Source organism: Xiphophorus maculatus, chromosome 4, assembly GCF_002775205.1.
Source record: "Xiphophorus maculatus strain JP 163 A chromosome 4, X_maculatus-5.0-male, whole genome shotgun sequence".
Classification (NCBI taxonomy): domain Eukaryota; kingdom Metazoa; phylum Chordata; class Actinopteri; order Cyprinodontiformes; family Poeciliidae; genus Xiphophorus; species Xiphophorus maculatus.
Genome location: NC_036446.1, coordinates 25,387,556 through 25,410,049, shown reverse-complemented (window position 1 = coordinate 25,410,049; position 22,494 = coordinate 25,387,556). Strand labels below are relative to the sequence as shown.

The following is a 22,494-nucleotide window of genomic DNA, read 5'->3' as shown; positions in this document are numbered from 1 at the left end:
ACATAGCCTCGTGTCTTATAATTTGGCCCATATGTAAAACATAAACTCTTTGGTCTAAATGTTACAAAGATATATTTCAGGAATGGTTTAGTAAAATGCTCCCACTGTGAATAAGGGTAGAATTTCATCATCAACATAACTTCTCCCCAAGTGGCTGGCTGGGCCGTGCAATCCGAGCAACAGCAGCAGGCGCCTTGCGTCACACCGGACGGCGCTGTGCTGAAATGCTCGTGATATCTCGCACTCAGCTGGTCGGACACCGTATTACTGTGCCGGCGAGGGGCCGTGATGAAAACCTTGAGGACTCTAATAGGGGCCTGATGTTGCTGGGTAAGCCCTGCCAGCTAAACCCCAGCTCTCTCTAGCAACAAGTGGCAAAAATTATCTACATGCTCAAATGACCTGGCAGCGAGGGTAAGAGCAGAGGGGGGGATATCCTATACCTGGAGGGTTCAGGCTGACTGAGAGAGATAGGGAAGGCTGTGGCTGTTGGCATCAAGCTGCTACGGGAGGTGTGGGGAGTGTAGGAGGGTGAGCTTGTCAACACTGCTGACAATCCCCTGCCAACAACCACAACCTCCATTAGATCACCGCCATGCGAGAGATGGGGGCAGGGGAATGGTCTCCAACAATGAGAGCACAATGCTGGAGAGAAATCCCTCTCATTGTAAACACGTAAGCCCCCAGAGGGGCCCTGGTGACTCAACAGCGCCCTGATATGGAGAGGGCTCTGCGGTGAGGGCTGGTCGGCAATAATTATTTAAGGGGGCCGAAGGGACAACTGCTCTGACCGACGGGGCGACTGGAACCAAAATACAATGGCGTGTAGACATGCTGTGTGTGAACACTAATGGAGAAGAAAACACATGAATAATAAATAGCACTGTGCTTTTTCTTCTTCTCTCTTATAGGTAAATAATGAAATGCACTTTACCTGCAGGAGTTTCTGCACACACAGAGAATTTCCGTACTTTGAAGCCATATGAAGAGCGCTTTTTCCTAATGCAGACAAATGGGACAATTTTGGGTTAATTAAAATGCAAACTCTATTCCAACACCAAGTACTTAATGATTAATACGATACCATGGAAAGCTTCATTGAAGGCATAATGTTTTCTCTCTGAGATCAGGGAAGTATAACCAATAATTGTATGACAGTATCTTTACGATCTTAATTAAGGCAGAATCAATTAGCAGCGTGCAATTCAGCAGCCATTTAAAAACATAAATGTTGCTTTTCTGTAAAGCTGAGACAGATGAGATAACACTAAGTGTTAATGTTCTTGAAATGACATCTGAAGCTTGAATTCAATTGTGTGGTTAATTAAAAACAGATTGTATTGTGGTATAATCTGATCCATTTATATATCCATCCATTAATTTTCTGTACACCTTGTCCTTTAGAGGGGTCGGTAGGGTGCTGGTGCCTATCTCCAGCTAACGTTCCGGGCGAGAGAAGGGGTACACCCTGGACAGGTCGCCAGTCTTTCTTTTTTTTTTTTACTGTGTACTGTTAATGCTAAAATTGTCAACTTTGGTACAAGGCCAACATTTGCTGACCTAGTTTTATTATCAGTAACATCACCTACTACTAATTCCTCTATGCAGGGGGGTGCATTGGTCATTTTTCCAATTAACCATTTAATAATATCTATGATTTAACTTTTTTTTTTTTGCCAATTTCCATTGGTTTAGATGAGCGGATGCAGGAAGAGGAGGGATGAGTGTTTGTTTCTGCAACGCTGCTATTGAAAGCTATGCATAAACTTGGGAGGAAAATGCCAGTTTTTGCATCAATACTGATGCAAATGTGTATTCTTGAAATTACTCCCTTTTTTGTATCGATTTTATTGAAATATCAAGTAGTTTGACGACCATAACCTGGCATTCATAACAGTTCAATGTAAATGTACCACTGTGACCCAGTTCGCAGAGGTTTTTGCTCTTAACCAGTAAACTGTAAGATAACAAGTAGGTATAAAACATTTGTAATAACTGACAAGAAATGTTTTAGTTTAGGGTACTATATTTATTCTGAGTTTTTATAACTTTAATACTGTCACTATGTATAAGATGAGACAGATAAACTGTGACAAAAAATGTAGCTCCTCCTTGTGGTCTTACTGCCGTCAGAAATACACAATTCACTATGAAACAACCAATCAAAGCAAGAAAGGTCTTAGCGCTGTCAATCACTCTCATGCGTGCACTACTCGCACTCTCCCCCTTGCTTACGCTACAGCTCCATCCCTACTTAGGAAGATTGCTGCCAATGCTCAGGCTAGTTAGCGTAGCCACCAATGACAGCGATAAGTTTTTCTATAACAGTGAGTTGTTTCTCCATCAGCACATTGAGCAGCGCACACACGATCATTACTGACAACACTAAGACCTTCCTCCTAGGCAGTAGGAACCACAAGGAGCTGGATTTTTCCACAGATTATCTCTCATACCACAATGTCATGGCATAGTAACAGTTTAAACAAATATGTAAAAAACATTTTTATAAAAGTTACGTATTGCAGTTTAAATATTTTGAATTCAATGACACATTATCAATCAATCAATCAAATTTTATTTGTATAGCACATTTCAGCAGCAAGGCATTTCAAAGTGCTTTCATTAGCCATGCGTTATAGAATCTTTTTTTTTATTCGTGAAACCAAAGTTTCTTCTGCATATATTTGTCTCTCTTTTAATAGAATATTTGTAAAACTAAAAATAACTTAGGCTAAATTAGGCTCAATATTCAACCCAAGTCCAATACTAATTCTCTGTGGTAGTGTAAAAACATTTGGACTTCAACTACACACGGGCTGAATATTATGTTACACTTCAAAGGTTACATCTTGTGCTGAACCCAAACTCACCAGAGGCATCTTTTGCAGTGATGTCGACATTGTGTCCCAGCATGAGATTGAGACATTCAAGCTGTCCTTGCGTGGCTGCCAGATGAAACCTGGGAGTTTAAATAAATGGCAAAAAGATATGACATGAAAAATAAATATGAGATGGATAGACCAGCGAGGAGACGGCAGAGATTTAGGACAGGCAAATGAAGAAGTGACCTGATGGAGAGGAGGGGGAGGGTGAAACTTAAGGACAAACTGAAAATGGAGACTTGGCTCCATACTGACAGCAAGATCAGCATTCTTGAGGTACACAACAAGAACCCTCCATGACAACAAGTAGGAAGATAATATGGTGTTTCTACTTTATGTGAGCACTTTTAAATTAAATAGAAAACACACCGTTCTATATTTGGAATCGTACATTTTTATATGCATAAAATATGGATACTGGACGTGGGCTAAAAATGTTAGAACTTCATCAGTCTTAAGCTTCAAATTGATAATTTTTTCAAATATTTCACCAAGAGCAAGTTTGCCTTGATAAGAACATCCTTCGTTGATCAATTTCACGCCATGTCTTTCATAATCAATCCCAACCTGAAACATTCCAGCTGAAATTCATTGATGTAATCCGCGGTCGCTCTGCTGCCACCAGCCATGAAGGGCTGCAAAGCCGCTGTATGTAAACTAATCTCAGCCTGTCAGCCCTCAAACTACATGAACCCGTTTATACACCAGGCCCCGAAGTATCTGCCAAGGAGACAGCTAGGCTGTCACCTCAACACTGGCGTGGATATTAAAAGCCGTGTTGATGGCGAGGAGATGCTGGTCCTCTCGGGAGCAGAGGAGGGTCGTGACCTCGGAGGGGCAACAAAGCAGACAGGAAGCAGGCCAGAGCAAATCATGTTTGGTGGACACAAGTGACAAGTTCAGGAGCCGGAGCATTTTCCATATAACAACTAAATAAATCATTCCGAACAAATTTAACAGAATGACAAAGTGAAGAGGTGCACTTTCTGTAGTTATGATAAAATTATGATATGTCAGAGAGGAAGTGAGTGCAACTGTGAGCTACTTTTCCTATAAATGTCATTAATGAATTATCTGATGTTAAATCAAGATCAGTTTAGATCCAGAAAAGAGCAGGAAGTCATTTAGAGGATGCCCAGAATAAAAGACTTTTCCACCATTGCTCCATCAGATCTTAGCAGCAGGTCACTCCAAAGCAAATTAACAGTAACAGCTTTGTTACCGTTACTGGCATAGACAAATGTACATTTTCCCTACATAGGAGCTTATGAGCAAGCTTTGAAATTGGCCTTTCAGAGAGTGGAGGTGTCATGGAGGTGCCATTTTTAAAGGAGCTGGAACAGTGATCCATAAAGTATATGCATGTAGCTAAAGCATATGATGATCCCACGTAAATTTGGTGAAATTAGCAGCTGCAACACTGCAGCAATGCACTTTTAATACCTAAACTGCACAATTCCCACCAGCACATCTCTGCAAGTTAAAAGCTCTGTAATCTGTGATAGTAGACATAAAAATTATCATTATGAAGGACGTCAATTGTGCATGTTTGGAGAAATTCTACTCAAGAGGCCGCAGCCAGCACCTGCCTCAGACAGTGTGCTATTATGTAGACTGCTTTGCTGCTCGACCCCTCGTTGACACGGTGGCACAGAATAAGTACGGGTTATGGGTGGGTCTGCCTTGCCGGGTGGCTGATGCCAGAGGAAAGAGTGAACTGTTTACTCAGCTGGAGGCTGAGACAGAAAGGCTTGGGCTGAATTCATTAGCCGGACACAGCGAGGCTAATCCAAGGCACAGTCGATCATGTACAGGGGCTAACTGTTTGTAATTAGTTCCTCCTCAGAGGTTCGTGATTACAGGGAATCACCGTTCAACATTCCCATGTCTGTTTTTGCGAAGGCTGTGATGCCACGGACATGTGCGGTCTGTGTGTGGCCCTGCTGAAACTATATACAGACCGTCAAGAGCTGTGATTATGGTTCAGCTTTTTTGGGGGGTTTTTTGCATTTTGGACAGACTTTGGTAAAAGCTTGACCTCTTTTCCAAAAATACTGAGTTCATTTGAGTAGATTTACAGTAGAATAGTTCAGATCAGTCTAAACACCAGATATTGAGAATAACTTTGTTTGGGTACAGCCGGTTCTAGTACAATCGCCGTGACTGCGATACCGCCAGATACGGTTAGTTGATGAAAGTGGTCAAAAATAGATTCAAACCTGATTATAACAGCAGGCAATTATTGGATGCATAAAGATGTTTATCCAAACAACAGATGCTGATTGGTCCATTAATTAACTCTAATTCCACATACTGGACCAATAATTAAGATATTCTGGATGGGAAAAAAGAAACTCTGGTTCCCACTAAACAGCTCTAACCTGGTTCTTCAACATATCAGCTGATCATTTTCTGCAGCTGGGCCTAAATGGATTAGTTATTGTCGGGAACAACGTAGTGGATCTGATTTGACTTGGAAGGGAGTCATTTCCTGCAAGGACTACATAAACAGCCTCTGGTCAGCGTGGTCAAGCTCTCTGTGTCCACAAACATTCCTTATGCCAACTCCCACATTGACCTCAAGTAAGTTGGACAGAAAAAGGGGAAATTCTAAATATAAAAAATAGGCACAAAAACATAAAACTGGAACATATGTCCTTTGCAGGGCAGCTGGATGAAAAGTTTATTATTCAAACCTTGAACATAAATAAAGAGATCAACTGGTTAGGTAATCATTAAGGAAATTCCACGCTAGATTCCTTATCTGAGGGACAGGATTTGGAATGTCACGTGGTGTGGAGAGAATGGTAATGTTTGGGGTTCTTGATGGGGAGTCTTAACTAAATTTAGGAGTTTGATTGGAACATATAAAGTTGCTTAGCACAAATTTCATCCATTTTGCTTATTACATCAGCATACCGGTGTTTGTGTGCGTTTGTTTACTCACGCAGAGCGTCCCTCCACGTCGAGTTTGGTGGGAATGATGCCCTTCTTGCCAAGAACAGTGGCAACCTTGTCCACCTCGCCACGTTCCACCGCCTTCATCAACCGATCATCGTACTTGTTCCAGTCTGTGTTCTGTCACGAACAACAAGAAACACCATCAGACATGCAGAACCGAATGTGTACTCTCCGCAGAGACTTGATTCAACATGTAAGGAAAACTGCTGCCATATAAGGAAGAAGTCCCTCATGGCTTACTGGGTAAAAGTAAGAATGGGATTTTGGTTTCCAATTCTTTTAAGATTAAAAAAAAAAAAGGACATTTGGAAACTTAAAAAGAACACCACAATGGTTGAGTCATTTTGATGCTTTTCCACAGCAACTGCTTGGAACACAAGTTATAGCAGGAATATGCAAAGAATGCGCTGTACAGCAATACCACTCAATCAGCACTGAATCCCATCAACACATGAGTGAAAGATACAAAACATGGGAACAGAGTCCTTCTCAAGAAAAAAAACATGACCTTTATACTGAACATCCAATCTCAGTACAAACAAACCAAACTTATAAGAGTAATTAGATTAAATTTAGCCAGTTAACCAATAACCGCTAATCTATATGCATGATTAGGTATTCCTTTATTTTATTTTAACTCTGTCTGACTTTACGTAACCATATCTAAAAAATCACAAACCCAGATGAATCGCCTGTAAAAAGAAAATGACTTAAAAGCAACAACAAAAGAATACATACAAAGTGCATGGAGGTGCATTTCAGCCAGCGGCTCATCTTGGGTGAGTGGAGCTGGTCCTTGCACCGTGCTACTGAAAACGTTGCCACTGTTCCGGTTTACAAAATAAAAACAAAAATGAAGAAAAAAATATCTACACAAAAAAAGAACTTCCTTTGTCTTCTCAGTGCACTCAACCAGTGAGTGCAATAACACAGATAAGATAAAAGGATAAGAAGTCTTTCCAGCGGTGACCCACCAGTTCCCCCCGCCCCCTTACTAGAGGCAGAAAAGTTTAATTGTTAAGATTTTCTAAGCATTCCTTTGTTGCTTAGGAGCTCAGCTCGCAATTCCATCACTGCTCAGCAGTTTGGGTGATAGTTAAATGGAGGAGGAGTGAGAGGGGAGGAAAGGAATGGAGGTGGAGAAGCAGTAGGGCCAGCCCTGCCAGCACCGGGACCTGCCCTGGCCGGCAACTGCAACTCCTCCTCTGGGGAAGAGTCAGCTCAGCCTGGCTGCCTCTCACCACCGATGGCCGCTGCTCCTACTAAGTCCCCCACCCCCTCCTTGCTTCTCTCCTGAAACCTTCTGCTTAGCTCAGTCTTCTTCTGTTTAAATAATCCTGCTTTCTGGAGTCTTATCTTCAAACGCTACTTGCTTATCAAACCAGACAGTTTCTCCCTTTGCCTCGTCTCTCCGCTGTTCGTGGTTCCAGCTTCCTCACACCACCAAATGGCAAGGTCAGTCAGGCTCAGCGGGGTAAATATGCAAGCTCTCGGAGGTCTAAAATATCCCCCCCTCCCTGGTAAACAGCAGCAGTGCAGACAGCCCTGCAGACTGGTTACCTCTTTATTTTTTGACCCTCCAACCTTTCTGTAGAGACTAATAGGAAGACGGGAGCTAATAATACATTCTGGGCATGCCAGAACAATGAGTAATGGCTTTGGTGTCTTTCATCACTGCCAACATAAAACAAGGCCAGCCAAAAAAATCTTGCTTACATTGCCCCCCCACCTTGCTCCCCTACTGCCTCCAAGTGAAAATATTAATGTCAGGGGAGATCATTTGACGTAGTCTTGGCAAAGACCCTCACAGGACACGACAGAATCATAATAACCTCTAGATAACCCGCTCATCTTGAACAGGGGTCTCTGTAGATCTCCCCAACTCAAATTTAAGGCTTTTAAAAGACCATAAAGAATGGAATTTAATACCTGTATCTCCTCAGAAATGTACAAATGTTGTCCAGCCCACTGATGACAACTTTGCACTTACACATGACGGACACAAAAATGTGAGGTGGCTACTTAGCCAGGGTATTTTAGCCTTAACTGTCACGAGTTACATGCAATGAAGAGGTCTGAGTGACAAAAATTTTGCCTGACAGCACAGTCCCACGAGAAAAACAAGTGCACAGAATCTACAAGATTAAATAGTTATGTCAAGACAAAATTTAGGATCTGTGACAACATGTTAAAGGCCATATTACTTTTTTAAATATGAATTTTAAGGATGCAGGGACACACTGTTGAAAACAGAAGCACCACAATCCATTCTGTAAAGTAGCAAAGCTCAATCAGGCGTTTTACACATAGTCGCACGAAACTTCAACCCCACATCCACAGCTCAACTTCCACCAACTTACTGCGATACAAATTAAAAGCAGAACTTTCACTTTTATGAGGCAAAACTTCTTGGTGGGAAAAATGCACAGACACAGCAACCCCAAGGAAAGGAGAATGCATAGAGGGCCCGTTTAATTTACGCACGGCATCAGCTCCCTGTGGGCTCTGGTTACCGCCTGCTGCCAGACTGGCGTTTACAGAGCAACAGTGATATTCACAAACATGCAAAAAGACCTCCTCCACATGACATGTCATATGAAGAAGTAGGTGTCAACTTACGAAAGCTGCTCACCCTCGCATGGAGACAAAGACGCCAAAATGGCACGTCGCCATTGCAAACGCCGGTCACGTAAATATCTCACACGGGTGCACTTGTGTGTGGATTTGCTTGGGAATCCGTTTATGTACTAGTTAATAATAGGGATGATAGCAACAAGGGCTGGAACAATACTTGTTGCACAAAAGAGGAGTACCTCAATGCTTAGGTATCATTTTTAATGTCCTGTGGAAAAAATAAACCGTCATGAACTCATCTTCTGAATAAAGGGTTTTGGATTATGATCAGGATTCTTTTTTTTGACACGGAGAACTTGAAAGATTCTAATAAAAGCAAAAAATGTGATATAGCTAGCTATTATATTATATAGCTAGGCATTATGACAGGTTTTCTGAAGTTTTACTGAAACAACAAAAAGTTCAGCAGCACATTCAATTCAGTTCAATTCAAAAACAATTTCTTAATTCCAAAGAGAAAAAAGATGTAGGGACTCTTCCTTTAATTGCCTTACAAGAATCATTTGAATTGGCTACAGGTGTGGGCAGGAATGATGTCCTGTCGAGTCTGTGTTGCAGCAATATCAGTAAGCCTCTGATTGAAGACCAGTTTGTTTTTGAATTACTATCTTGTGAAGATTGTTACATTAATCCTTCAGTGAATCATCCTTCAGTTCATGAGGCTACTAGAGTTAACCTGATAACAGCAGAAGAGATTGCACTTTTCACAAATCTAATGATTAGAACTATTCCTGAGAAATATTTATTTTGACATAAGTGCATAATTAAGAAAGATTAGCAAATATTTATTTTGGTGTCTTTTAAAGTACGTGTAAGTACGGTAAGAACTAAATTGGCAAAACCAACTTCGGCCAAATGACACCGCAATACGCATGACAAAACACAAAAACAGGATCTGAACATAGGATCCATACACCCGCTATTATTCTCTGTGGTTATAGAGGAGATGATTTGAGGGTGGTTTGTCTAATAGAGCAATTGGTAAATTTTGAGGTTGGCTAATGTTTTCTTAAAAACTGATTTAAAATATTCCATAATTGTATATCTAACTAAAAACAGATTTTTACTAATTGCCCTATAGCAGGATAGCAACTTGTGACAATAATCCCACATAATCAAGTTTCTTTTTTATAACCTGTTAAATTAATAGCCGTCTGCATTTATTAACATTATGTATCCAACTGTGAGCTGCTTCTTTGATCAGTGAATCTGGAATTAAATCTTAAAAGTCCTGGTGCTTTGTGTAGCAGATGTAGTTTGTAACCCTTCTTAAACAAACATTACCTGCTTGTTCCCATTATAGATAGAATAGAGCCCTGTACTGGTTTTACCAAAGTCCACGTTTAATCCCTTGTTTTATTGTACATGTATTCTCATTTTTGATTTGTTTTCATTTAAAAGGGTGTCCTACAAATTACTTATCACCTCATTCCAACAAATGGATTTTAGTTTCAACTTATTTTGCCAAAAAATGTGCATAAGACTTGTTTCATTTTGAGAATTTTATTTTTTCTCTTGGGGGAAAAAACTGCTTAGTACAGATACTGTAATGGTATTCATCCTATACAAATGACACAAAAACATTACCTAAAGCTTCTATTTTAAACAGAATGACCTTTGAGACATAACATCACCTGACACTGCATAAGGTAGCTTAGGTCCCTACCTGTCTTCACTGATTATTCTGGTGTCTGTTAATACTTCACTTAGAATTCCTTGTCAACCTCACTTCAGATTTGCCCCCACTTGACTGGCTGTACATCTTTTCCAACACCTCTTTTTCCTCCCCCTCCCAGCTACCAGACGCCCTAATGGGTGTCTAATATCCTTACAGATGAAATCACCAGCAGAAAATATCTAACTGGTCATGACAACAGACCGAAGCCAAATCCAAAACATAAAAGCTACACGCAAATGTGTTAGATGATAGTTGTGTTCAGCAAAATGAAATGACTGATACGGTCTTAAATTATGAGTGAGAGGATGATAGTTATCACGGGAGATATCTGCAAAGAGACATTAAGTCATATAATCTAAACCCTTTGACATGTATAAGCAAAGTACTTAGGCACTAAGAGTTTTTTTTTTTTTTTTGAAAAATACAAAAATAATATTAATACTTCACAACAATGGCAAAAAGGGAATACTCACATTCCATCAAGAATGACTCAACATTTTTAAGAAATATTTTATTAAAAAAAAAAAATGAATTAACCAATTTACACCAGAGATCAGTAGAATCCCTAAGTGTTTAAAATGATTATTTAACACCAAAATGTGTCACCAAAAATAAAGGTGTTGGGCCTACATTTACTCCACACCAATTAGACACAAAGAAAGAAGCAAAGTGTGGAAACCTTGGCTGCTATGAAATTTCCAAGTTGAAATCCCACTCTGCACAATTTCAAACATTGGTAACACCAAACCTGTGAACACTTGGGTTGTTAATTATCTAGCTCTTCAGCTGGCAAACCTGTCTTTCTCAGATTAGTGTTAACTCAGCTACAACTAACTAGCAGAAGGTTTTGTTTTGAAGTCTTAGGTTATGAAGATTGTCACTGGTGTAATTTTTTCCTCCAGAAATTAGTGCCTATTGTTGAGAACTGTCCAATGACAAGAAAGTCATGCACAGCCAGGATCAAATGGAAATACTTCAAAATAAATATTCATTTATGATGATTTAATAGTTTTTGAACTTGTGCAATTTTACCACAAAGCTATTAAGAAGGTACAAAATCCACTAAGGAAAAATAATACAAAACTAAAAGTCACTGGGTTTCATAAAAATTACTAAAAATAAGATTTGCAACAAGTCATGCCCCAAGCTAATACAAAGTCAAAATTATCACCAAATCAGAAATTATTTAGATTTAAATTACTAATCTGGCATCAACTGAACTGCCTGTAAAGTTCATATAGGAAATTTAGTTGGAAAGATTGATCAATACGTCCAAATGATGGTGCGCTGGTAAAATACAGGCTATGTCACTCTCTAACCAACATGAGCTAAACCCTATTTGCAAAACTAGAGATAAGATCGGGTGGCTCCAGGTCAGTTTGGGTCTTTATCAATTCATTTCCTTATTTTTTATTTTTAACAAGGGACTCTGACCTGTGGAAAAAACCCAAGTGACCGTTGAGCTTGTGGATTGTGCTAGTCACGGTTTGAAATTTCTATGCAAAAGATGAAGCATAGAAGCACTTTGTGCTCAAAGTGCTGTTTGAGCACAACAGCACTTTGTTTGGACAGCTGAAGTTTGATGAATTATTGTGAAAAATATATATAATAACTCTTCAAAATAATTTTGTAGGCATCTGTTGGACGTGCATAAGACGAAAAACAAGTATGCTGAAGAAAACAGGGAAATCAGTAATATGCATAAACAAAAGTTCTATTTAGTTAGTGTGATCTGATGTTCCCTTCCAGTACACTAGAGGGTGCTGTTTTATGTAGACAGGTCAAGAAACTGACATAGCAGAAGAACTACATGCTATTATAAAACATAAACCACCTGTATCTTGGAAAATGCTTATCATTAACATAGGACTACATAAGACCTCTATATCCAACTGGTCATCTCTAAAAGATGCCGGAGTAGTTTTGCTTTAAAATATTTACCTTGAGTTCATCTGACTTATTTTTGAACGAGAATGTATGCTTTATTTTTTATGACTAATACCATATCAAAAAATGGTGTTATGGTCATAAAACACCAATTTCTTGCAAAGCTAATCTCAGTTTTGTTTGAAAACTGAAATGTTACTTTTCCGACAGACAATATTCTTAAAGTTTTGACCAAGCAGTTTATTTGACCAAAGCTGTGGATTTTGTTGATTTAAGTAAAAATAATTATTATTTCAATGAAAACAATTTAAACTCCAGGTACCATATATTGTGTAAAAAAACTCAAACTAGTATTACTAGGACAGAGTCTTTGTGACTTTAAAGACATGCTCAAAAATGACTCCAGTCACTGCTTTCTAATTTTATCATTTATCTCCACAGAGATACCTGCTTGTGACATTACACATAGCTGCATGCTGTGTGAATACCTCAGTGACAATTTGATTTATTGGTGCAATATACCACCATGGAAGTTAATGGCTAATACTCCAGCAGAGTTCAGAGTTACAGAGATCCTCAAATAGCATAAACTGTGCCTCAGAAATCTCCACACATTATGTGAATTGCAGCTGTTGCCAAAGAAAGGTGAGTGAACATACAAAACATGCAAACAATTAAAAATACAAAAAAAAAAATTTTTAAAGCAATCCTGAGAAACAGGAGGACATTTAACATCCAAGATTATGGTGATGGCACGCAGAAAACACTTTGTTGAATATGTTGCAACACATTGCGTGTGAATTGGGAAAAATGGTAAGTGTGCCTTTAAATATGTAATCGATATGACATAATTCCCCCTTTTGTGCCACACTGCGAGCCTTTTTCATTAAACTGGGATTTTCTCTGACTGCCGTTTGCAGTTTTAGACCCTGCCCCTTTACGCACATCCCTCTGATCTATGACTGAAGACCTGTGAACTGTGCGCAACTGTCTGGGCATGTTGTGTGTAACTGAAAACCCCCTGGAGTAAAAACAAAAAGGGCGGAGGAGGGAAAGACTGGGAGTGTGTGTGAGATAAACAATGTGGAGAGGAGTGCAAAGGATAGGTGTGAAAGTGACTAGATCTAGCAGGCTTGCATTCGATCTGTCAGTAAGGGGACAGGTAAGTCGATGCTACATAGAGAAAGTCTCTTTTTGGATTAGGTCAGGTGCAAACTGATGTCCCAGACCAGGTGTCAGGTTTTTGGTATGCACATCAAGTAGTGGCCATAGGCAGCTATGACAGACCCATTTACCTGGACTGAAAGTAGAAGAAGAGACTGCCACACCCTCTGGTGGTGGACAGAAAAACAACAAGTTTAGTCCATCAAATCGACTGTACGAGGATGGATGGACAGATGGAAGTCTTATGATTGCCAGGTTCTATTTCATTTGCCCAACTGGGTGATTCCTGGTGAATCCCTGTAGACATTCTAACTTGGGTTGCCCACAGACCATAAATGGAGACTATTCATCAATCCATCTGCCAGGTCACACACTTTTGGATGACTTGTGACCCAGAGGAAAAAGCTTTTCCGAGCTATTTTCTCTTTGCTTCCGAGAGCAAGGCAGGAGATCAGCTCTCCAGTTGCCCAAACACCATGAACTTTGCCCTGCCAGTTTGCCAGTCGAGATAGCCTCAGCATAATCATAAAAACAAGAAGGCTGTTGTATGCTAACCGTAAGTCTAGAAAGACTGAGAAATTAAAAAGGCAACATTTATGTGTGCCTTTTCCCAATCTAATCTAATCTCCTTAGTTTGCCACATGTGGACTCCAATTAAGCTGTAGAAACATCTCCAGGATGATCAATGAAAACAGAAGGTACCTCACCTAAACTTCAAGCTGTACATAAATGTTTCACATTGTCATTAAACAATGTTGAGGTGGTAAATTCTTTTGGAATATGATGAAATATAACAAAATGTGGAAGAAATGAAGCACTGTGTATACTTCCTGGAGGCATTGCACAGTTTTTCAAAATTTGTATTAATTGTTATGCTTTATGACATCTGTGTAAAAAATATCTTCTTCCAATACGATGTTTTAGTTTTTACAACACATACAATTAGTATGAATTGCAATGATAATGTTTATGTGGCCACCTTATGGGCACATTTCAATGTAGATCCAAAATTAGAGTATATAAAATTACATAATTAATTTCTAACAGTTGGAAATAAAAGACGCTTTAATAATAACCAAGGTATGTGTTATGTTGTATGATGAGGAGGACACTGCTTCGCAAACTTATGAATGAGATTATAGTACCAGTTTAGGTAATATTTTTAGGTCACACTTTCTTATTATTATAATTGAACAACAATGTTCCCCTCCAGAAGAAATAAACTTGCAGCATAATGGGTTTTGGTTTGCTTGGCTGCTGATTTTGTCCCAGCTGGGTTTGGTGATGTACAAAATAAATAATAATAAAAATAATAAAAAAAACAATGATGAAGCAGACAGAGCTGGAGGCAATAAAAACCAGACAAGAAAAAAATCCTGACACAAATGGAGGAAAAAAACCTGTAGGAAGTTAATAATATAACAATTACCTTAAAGATGTAAAATACAAAACACGATTTGAATTTCTATTTTCAGGAAGGGTTTGTAAGGCAAGAGGACAATAAATATGGGCATATCTACCATTCATGTTTACACATGTGAAAGTGTTATTTGGCTAATATAAATATTCTGAAGAATGAGGGCTGTTGTGAGCTCATCTCAAGAAAATGATGAGACTATAGAGGGGTAAAAGAAAAACAATATTTTGCCCGTGTTTGGTTACACAAGCAAATATTTGGGCATGCTGGTACTTGACACTTCTACAGCCAGCATTCACAAGTCATCAGATGCAGACGGACATAGAGGTATGTGACTGAGAGGGGGGGGCAGGTCAAACTGGTACTGTTTTTATTGAGACTAGCTCAAAGGTGGTGCTCTACTATTGGATATTTTCCCTCTTTCTCTGCCTTGGTAAACTGCTTGTTCCAAGTATGTAGCACAAAATTCATAGACTAATGTAGTCAGCTAAAAAAGTATATATAGAAAAAAGCTTCTTGAGAGAAAAGAAGAACAATGACGTTCTTCTAAAAAAATAAAATAAAATGTTCAGGGTGAATATTCTTAAAAATCAGAAGTTCCTGAATATCCTGGAATTTATAAAGCAGGTCTGGACTTGCCTGAAAAATACTTGCTTTCTTTCTTCTGACCATTTTCTAATGAAAATCGCTTTCCAAATCTCAGCATGTCTTTAGACAAGATTACCTTTAAATGCAACATTGTTTCTCTACACCATTTCTTGCTATTTATAAAAAAACGTTCCTCTCATTTTATTTTTTTTCTATAACAAATATCAAAGAAAGATGTCTAATTTTGAACAAAGTAGTGTCATCTCACTTATGTCATTTAGTGACAGTGTTTCAAAAAGGTTACTTAGAAATATTTCTAAACACTGGTTTGTTTATGGAGATGATGTGAACTTGAATCATTTTGGCACATGTCATTTTAATGGATTAAAAACACAGCATTGCAGCCAACACCCTAAAATGGTTCACTGAATTTTGAAACAGAACTGCCTTCACCCCAAGAGGCACAAACATGGTATAACATGTTGGACATGCATCTGTGAAATGTATGCTTACTGTTAAGCATCAATGCTGACAAGAAGCAGAATAGTTACTTATCAACTTGAGGGTAGTACGACCTGTTCCTAGGACTTAAACAGTTTGCATTTTACCATCAGAAACTTGGGAGATAAAATACTTTGCATTAAGTCTATGCTCTAAAGCAGTGGTCCCCATTCCCCAGGCCACGGACCGGTACCAGTCCGTGGACCAATTGGTTCCGGGCCGCACAAGAAATAATTAAATATTTCAGTTTTATGTATTATTTGAGTCTGGAGGATCTTTCATTTTTAAAATCCTTTAACCGGATTCTCTCAGTTACGTCTTGCGCATCAACATTGAGCCCACAAGCAGCAAAATGAGTAAGAAACAGATCAGATGTCTTTGGAAAGTTTCTTTGCGAAGAGAACAAAGCCCCGAAAAGAGACAGGAGAATGGATTTATCCCGGTAGGTGATTCCCACATTCAAAGCCCACTCTGCATGATATGCTGACCGGCTCGCTAATGAGGCAATGAAGCCTTCAAATTGCTTCGCCACATAGAGACCAAGCACCCTGTGCATAAGCAACACTTTGGGTGTCATTGTCTCTCATCACTCCCAGATGGGACCATCTCGTTGCAGAGAAACAAGCTCAGGGCATCCATTAATCGTTGTCGTGAGTTAAAATTTTCACAAAAGTAAAATGTTCGTTTTTGTGGAGCATCTGTATCTTATTTTGAAGGTATATGTAAACGTTACCATAGCGACCAGAGTCAGAGAGTTAGGGCAGTGGTCGAGACAAGACGAGTAGAGTTTGTGAGTTTTAGATCTGGTTCACACGGCACGATTTAAGGATTGTCGGATGATTTTCCAAACCTCTGTCTTGACCGGTCCGCGGTAATAAAAAGGTTGGGGATCACTGCTCTAAAGGCACAGAGTAGGTCTATTATACAGCAGGAAAACCTTTATACTACTGAACATATGACAATATTTATTACGATTTCTCCACAATTTCCTGATGCTTTTCTCTTTCTTCACAATGTCCACAATAATCTTTAGCACCTCTGCCACAACAAATATACTTCAAAGACCAGCGATATTATTAGAATGTCAAATTTGCATGCATCAAACTTAAAATCTATAATCCAACCAAATACCACATCTTCGCAGTCATTTGCAACTTCAGGCAGTGGTATTGTGATAAGTGCGATTCAATATATTGTGCACCAAAACATTTAGAGGGAGCACTGAAGCAGCAGAACCTGGAAGTCCAAATTCGCAGCCTGGTTAAGTTTTACATTGGTTTGGAGGGTCAAGTTTCTTTGTGCCTAGAACATAACTGCTGTAAAAACCTTCATAGATTAATGTTTGATGGAGCTAATTCCTTTCATTGTTATGACAGCGGCTGCAATTTCCCCTCCTCAGCAGGCTCGTGGAGTCCTTTATGTGATTGAGGAAGTGCCCTTCAGCAGAATGCACTCCAAATCTGTTAATGTTAAAACATTTCGACAGTGTTATGAGTCTGATTTATCTGTAGCATAGACTGTAACGGCTATGTAACAATTACAGTTTTACATTTTATTGTTCATTCCCACATATTTTCCTCTTGATTTATGTTTGCAGCACTTCATCAACTTTTGCTATGTGGCATGTATTTTCAGCAAACAGGTATAATTCAGTATGAGTTAAAACACCATGTAAAACAATAGTTATTTCGGTAGCACTATTTTTAATTTTTGGTGAGGTTATTCTAAGGTTACGCCCTCTAAACGGCATTCTAAAAAGCATGCCAGGTTGTTTTGAATTTTTCTACATCATCTGGGTTCTACATAAAAAACAGAGGTGGCAAAACAAAATGATACCTTGCATGTAAAATGCAGTAAATACATCGAATTGTAAAATGCTGTTTCAGTTTGACTGTAGCCTACTGACAAAAAAAAAAGCAACACTGTCACTTGAACTAAGCGTCTGGACAATTTAATCCAGAATTTAGTTTTGTTTTGCATCACATTTTTTCATAGCTTAGAGACTCTTAAAAAACAATCTGGAGAGAGAAGAAAGCATGCAAACAGAGAAAGAATGGTTTAAAGAGGCTTTATCTGAGCCAGTTTGTTCCACATCAGCAAAATCTTTGTGCTCCTGTTGCTCAGCATGACTGGTTGTATGTGCAAGTTTGTGTGAGAGAGGAACAGCTGATGTCAGTCCAAGCCCACCCAAACTCAGTCAGTAAATTCAGTCCCCTATCTGACGTCCCCTTCCTCCAACACCGGTTATCTCTCTCTAAATGATACAACAAACACTGGCGGCTCGATTCACTCACACAGCCTGTCTCGGTTGATGATGCCGTAAAAATCAAATATAACAATCGGAAACGCACGGAGCAACTTTATCACAACGTGCACATTTGTGTTCCCCGGTGACCCTGGCATGACTGAGCTCTGAGCTCCATTTAGCCCAGGACAGGCACAGCATGGGAACACAGACAGGCAGCTCTGCTGAGATGACCTCACGGCAGCTCCCATGGAGCCAGACCTTAATCCTAAAAATCATACATCGCTCGACTGCCACTTAATGCTCAGCCAAAACAACATTCAGCCAATTATATACTTGTACAGATCCTCGCTTACAGTTTGCTCCCTATTGTCCATATCTGTCCTGGCACTCAAAATAGAGCTACCAGGAATTGTTCATGTAATAATCAATGAGGTTGGCTGTAATAATTGGTCAACATAAATATTTTCAGTCTACAAAAACATTTTTAGGAATTTATTTTATTTTCTTAAACTCTCAGCAAAAGCAGAAGTTATTTTTCTAGAAATTATTGTGTGTGCTGAAAAGCTCCCCATGAACGTGGGCTGGATGAGTCAGTTTGCTTTATCTGTCCAATCGTATGGCGGGTTAGAAATGTTTTTCGAAGTTCTTAGAGATTGAATTTAGTTAAATTTCATGGTATGATAACACTGAATAAATATATCGCTTTAAAAACACACCCATTAAGCAAAAACGTCTAACATTATCTAATTTTCTTTTAAAATAAACATGTTTATTGAAAGCCCCCTGCTAAAATAACATTATGTTGCAGACAAGTCTATGACTTTCATTTGTTGTTACTGAGAACACAGTGTGCAGACAGCTGGCTGTCATAGTCAACACATTACAAATATTTTTTTGGCAGTAAAAACATTTAGGAAAGAAAAAAAATCAATTAAATGCAGCTTCAGCCAAATTAACAAAAACAAATATTCTGGGGCAGCTTAAACAAAAGAACATACTAAGAGAGTTCAGAACACCAGAGAAAAATTGAATAAATATTTGATTAATTTAGGGATAGTATTTAAGAAAAAGTGATTAGTGTACAGAATATTATCACTTCTTGATAATCTAGTCCTTATGGAATGACATTCAAAGCTTATATTAGCTTGCTAATCAGCTGGGTTCAGTTAGTCTGAACGTTGCATAACAGCCGCTTTTAGCATGACAAAATTATTTTAAATGTGTGATATCTTTTAGTTTTAAACCCATAATTGTCCACAAATAAGTGTAGGATGGAGCAGGGAAGGCAGGATTGAGTGGGGAGCAAACCCACACCAAACTCCACAGAGTCCCTAACTTTCCTTAGAATTTTCTTAAATTTTATGTCATAGGAGCAACATGTCATGTACATTAAATTTTATTGGTTTTAAAGCAATAGCTTCAAAACATAATGGTCTGGGCATAATGGTTTTGAAAGTTAATATGTTAATAGTTTATATGTAGACTTTTTGCAACCAACCAAATAAATTTTAGTTCATCCAGTTTTGATCACATTTAGCTGCATTAAAATGCATCAACTTTAAACCGGACAAAGAATATTAACACAAAAGAAAAAAAACTTGCAACTTGCATGGAAAGAAGATTCAAACAAATTCTTTTGGTTTGTGTTTATGCCAAGCACCTTCTTCTGTGCTAGAAGAAAGTAGGTACACAGCACACAGATGAGGGATCAGGATCAGGGAGTCTGATTAACATACTCCCATATTTGTCAAATTTTGCAAAAACAAAACAAAAAAAAATTGCAGATGATGTGGTATGAACTCAGGAAGTTCACTAATGTGACCCATGTTGATGCATTTTAATGCAGCTAAATGTGATCAAAACTGGATGAACAAAAATGTATGCACTAGAAAAACAAAATTTCTGAAGAAATTTAGCCGGGGCCTGCCAAGGCGCGCCCGTCGGGCTTGGGCCCGGCGTCGTCACGCCACAAATTGGCGTCGACGCTAAAGAACGCCGCGACGTAATCAGTGGCACGCGGAGAACCGCAAGAACGTTAAGCGAGGCGGACGTACACCATTCGGTACGATTTAAAATGTTGTCAAGGCTTTTATTTTGGAAGTTTTGTTAAACTTCATTTCAAAGGCCCAAACTAATAACATGCGTAATAGTCCTTGGGTTAAAATAGTTATATAATGCTCAAAACACAAGTAGCTGATGTAAAAATATTCAAGGCTTTTATTTTGAAATTTTCAGTATGCTTCATTTCAAAGTTCCGAACTAATACCATGTGTAACAGTGCTTTGGATGAAAAAGTCATATACGGCCAAAAAAAGCAATTACGTCATGTAAAATATTCAAGGCTTTTATTTTGAAATTTTCAGTATGCTTAATTTTAAAGTTCCAAACTAATCCCATGTATAACAGTGCTTTGGATGAAAAAGTCACATAAAGCCACAAACAGCAATTACGTCATGTAAAAATATTCAAGGCTTTTATTTTAAAATTTTCAGTATGCTTCATTTCAAAGGGCCAAACTAATCCCATGTGTAACAGTGCTTTGGATGAAAAAGTCAAATAAAGCCAAAAACAGCAATTACATGATGTAAAAATATTCAAGGCTTTTATTTTGAAATTATTATTATGCTCCATTTTAAAGTTCCAAACTAATACCATGTGTAACAGTGCTTTGGATGAAAAAGTCAAATAAAGCCAAAAACAGCAATTACATGATGTAAAAATATTCAAGGCTTTTATTTTGAAATTATTATTATGCTCTATTTTAAAGTTCCAAACTAATACCATGTGTAACAGTGCTTTGGATGAAAAAGTCAAATAAAGCCAAAAAGAGCAATTACATGATGTAAAAATATTCAAGGCTTTTATTTTGAAATTTTCAGTATGCTTCATTTTAAAGTTCTGAACTAATACCACGTGTAAGAGTGCTTTGGATGAAAAAGTCAAATAAAGCCAAAAAGAGCAATTACGTCATGTAAAAATATTCAAGGCTTTTATTTTGAAACTTTTGTTAAGCTTCATTTCAAAGGGTCAAACTAATACCACGTGTAACAGTGCTTTGGATGAAAAAGTCAAATAAAGCCAAAAAGAGCAATTACATGATGTAAAAATATTCAAGGCTTTTATTTAGAAATTTTTGTTAATATTCATTTCAAAGGGCCAAACTAATACCATGTGTAACAGTGCTTTGGATGAAAAAGTCAAATAAAGCCAAAAAGAGCAATTACGTCATGTAAAAATATTCAAGGCTTTTATTTTGAAATTTGCAGGATGCTTCATTTCAAAGGGCCAAACTAATCCCAAGCGTAATAGTCCTTCGGTTAAAATAGTTATATAATGCTCAAAACACAAGTAGCTGATGTAAAAATATTCAAGGCTTTTATTTAGAAATTTTTGTTAAGCTTCATTTTAAAGGGCCAAACTAATACCATGTGTAACAGTGCTTTGGATGAAAAAGTCAAATAAAGCCAAAAAAGAGCAATTACGTCATGTAAAAATATTCAGGGCTTTTATTGTGAAATTTTCAATATGCTTAATTTTAAAGTGTAAAACTAATCCCATGTGTAACAGTTACTGAGTTAAATCAGTTATATACAGCCCAAAGCAGCAAGTAGTTGTAAAGGCCAGTTCTCAGTCCTGATCTGTTTCAACTGAGGATAGATAGAACTACAGTGATGCGTATTCGTAGTCCTAACCAGCAGCCAATAGCCTCTTGAGTTCCGTTGCTATGGTAAATAATGGTCTCAGCAGGTGTGAGCTGTGAGCTCTGAGCTCTCAAACACACAAGTGTGTTTGAGCAAACACACTTTACTGAAAAAAAGCATTGGAAACAAATCCTTCTTGTTGGGGAACCGTAATACATATTCGAAAAGCGTTTTAAGCGTATGACAGTTCAATGTGTCTTCTGCGATAGTCCCGAGATTCATATCTGTACCTCACTCAGAGCATTTACAGTGATGAGAGAAAGAAATGTTGTGCCCATATCTGATCCGAGGTCGGCTGTCACTCTAATTTGAGCAAAAATGAGAAACTTTGGGTCGCTTAGAGGCAAATTGTGGACAAACCGTAACTGGTATCGACGAGCCGTCTTCACTTTCGAAGAGATCACAGACGTATCTACAAAATGAAATTTGAATGGCATTTCTAGGTGAATTTGTGACGACACAGCAAATCCTCAAAAATAGGGTATTTCTAGGATTTTTCCCATTGAGTTATAATGGGGTTTTTTTCGTAGTTTTTTGCGAATTATGTCGCCACGTTAAGCCCAAATCCCACCAAAAGTAATAGCTGGAATGGCGTGAATTTTCTGCACGTTTTGATACCTCATTTGTAGGTGTGCACCCAGCGGTATGAGCCGCATTAACGGTTACGGAAGAAAAATAAAGAATAACTAGAAAAAAAAACAAAATTTCTGAAGAAATTTAGCCGGGGCCTGCCAAGGCGCGCCCGTCGGGCATGGGCCCGGCGTCGTCACGCCACAAATCGGCGTCGACGCTAAAGAACGCCGCGACGTAATCAGTGGCACGCGGAGAATCGC

The 22,494-nt window shown here is 38.6% G+C and overlaps 1 protein-coding gene across 3 annotated transcripts in view; it reads right to left on the bottom strand.

Moving 5' to 3' along the window:
- Positions 1 to 22,494, bottom strand: part of uaca (uveal autoantigen with coiled-coil domains and ankyrin repeats) — a 107,533-nt gene that overhangs the window by 14,203 nt on the left and 70,836 nt on the right. For 2 of the 3 annotated variants that reach the window (XM_023332242.1, XM_023332244.1), the window contains exons 2-4: positions 5,830 to 5,960; positions 2,871 to 2,959; positions 935 to 999 (exon numbers count right to left, since the gene is read on the bottom strand). In XM_023332242.1, the coding sequence (XP_023188010.1) occupies positions 935 to 999; positions 2,871 to 2,959; positions 5,830 to 5,960 (285 nt within the window). Of the gene's footprint in view, positions 1 to 934; positions 1,000 to 2,870; positions 2,960 to 5,829; positions 5,961 to 6,581; positions 7,319 to 22,494 lie in introns of those variants that run through there. The other variant, XM_023332243.1, reaches the window with a different exon arrangement.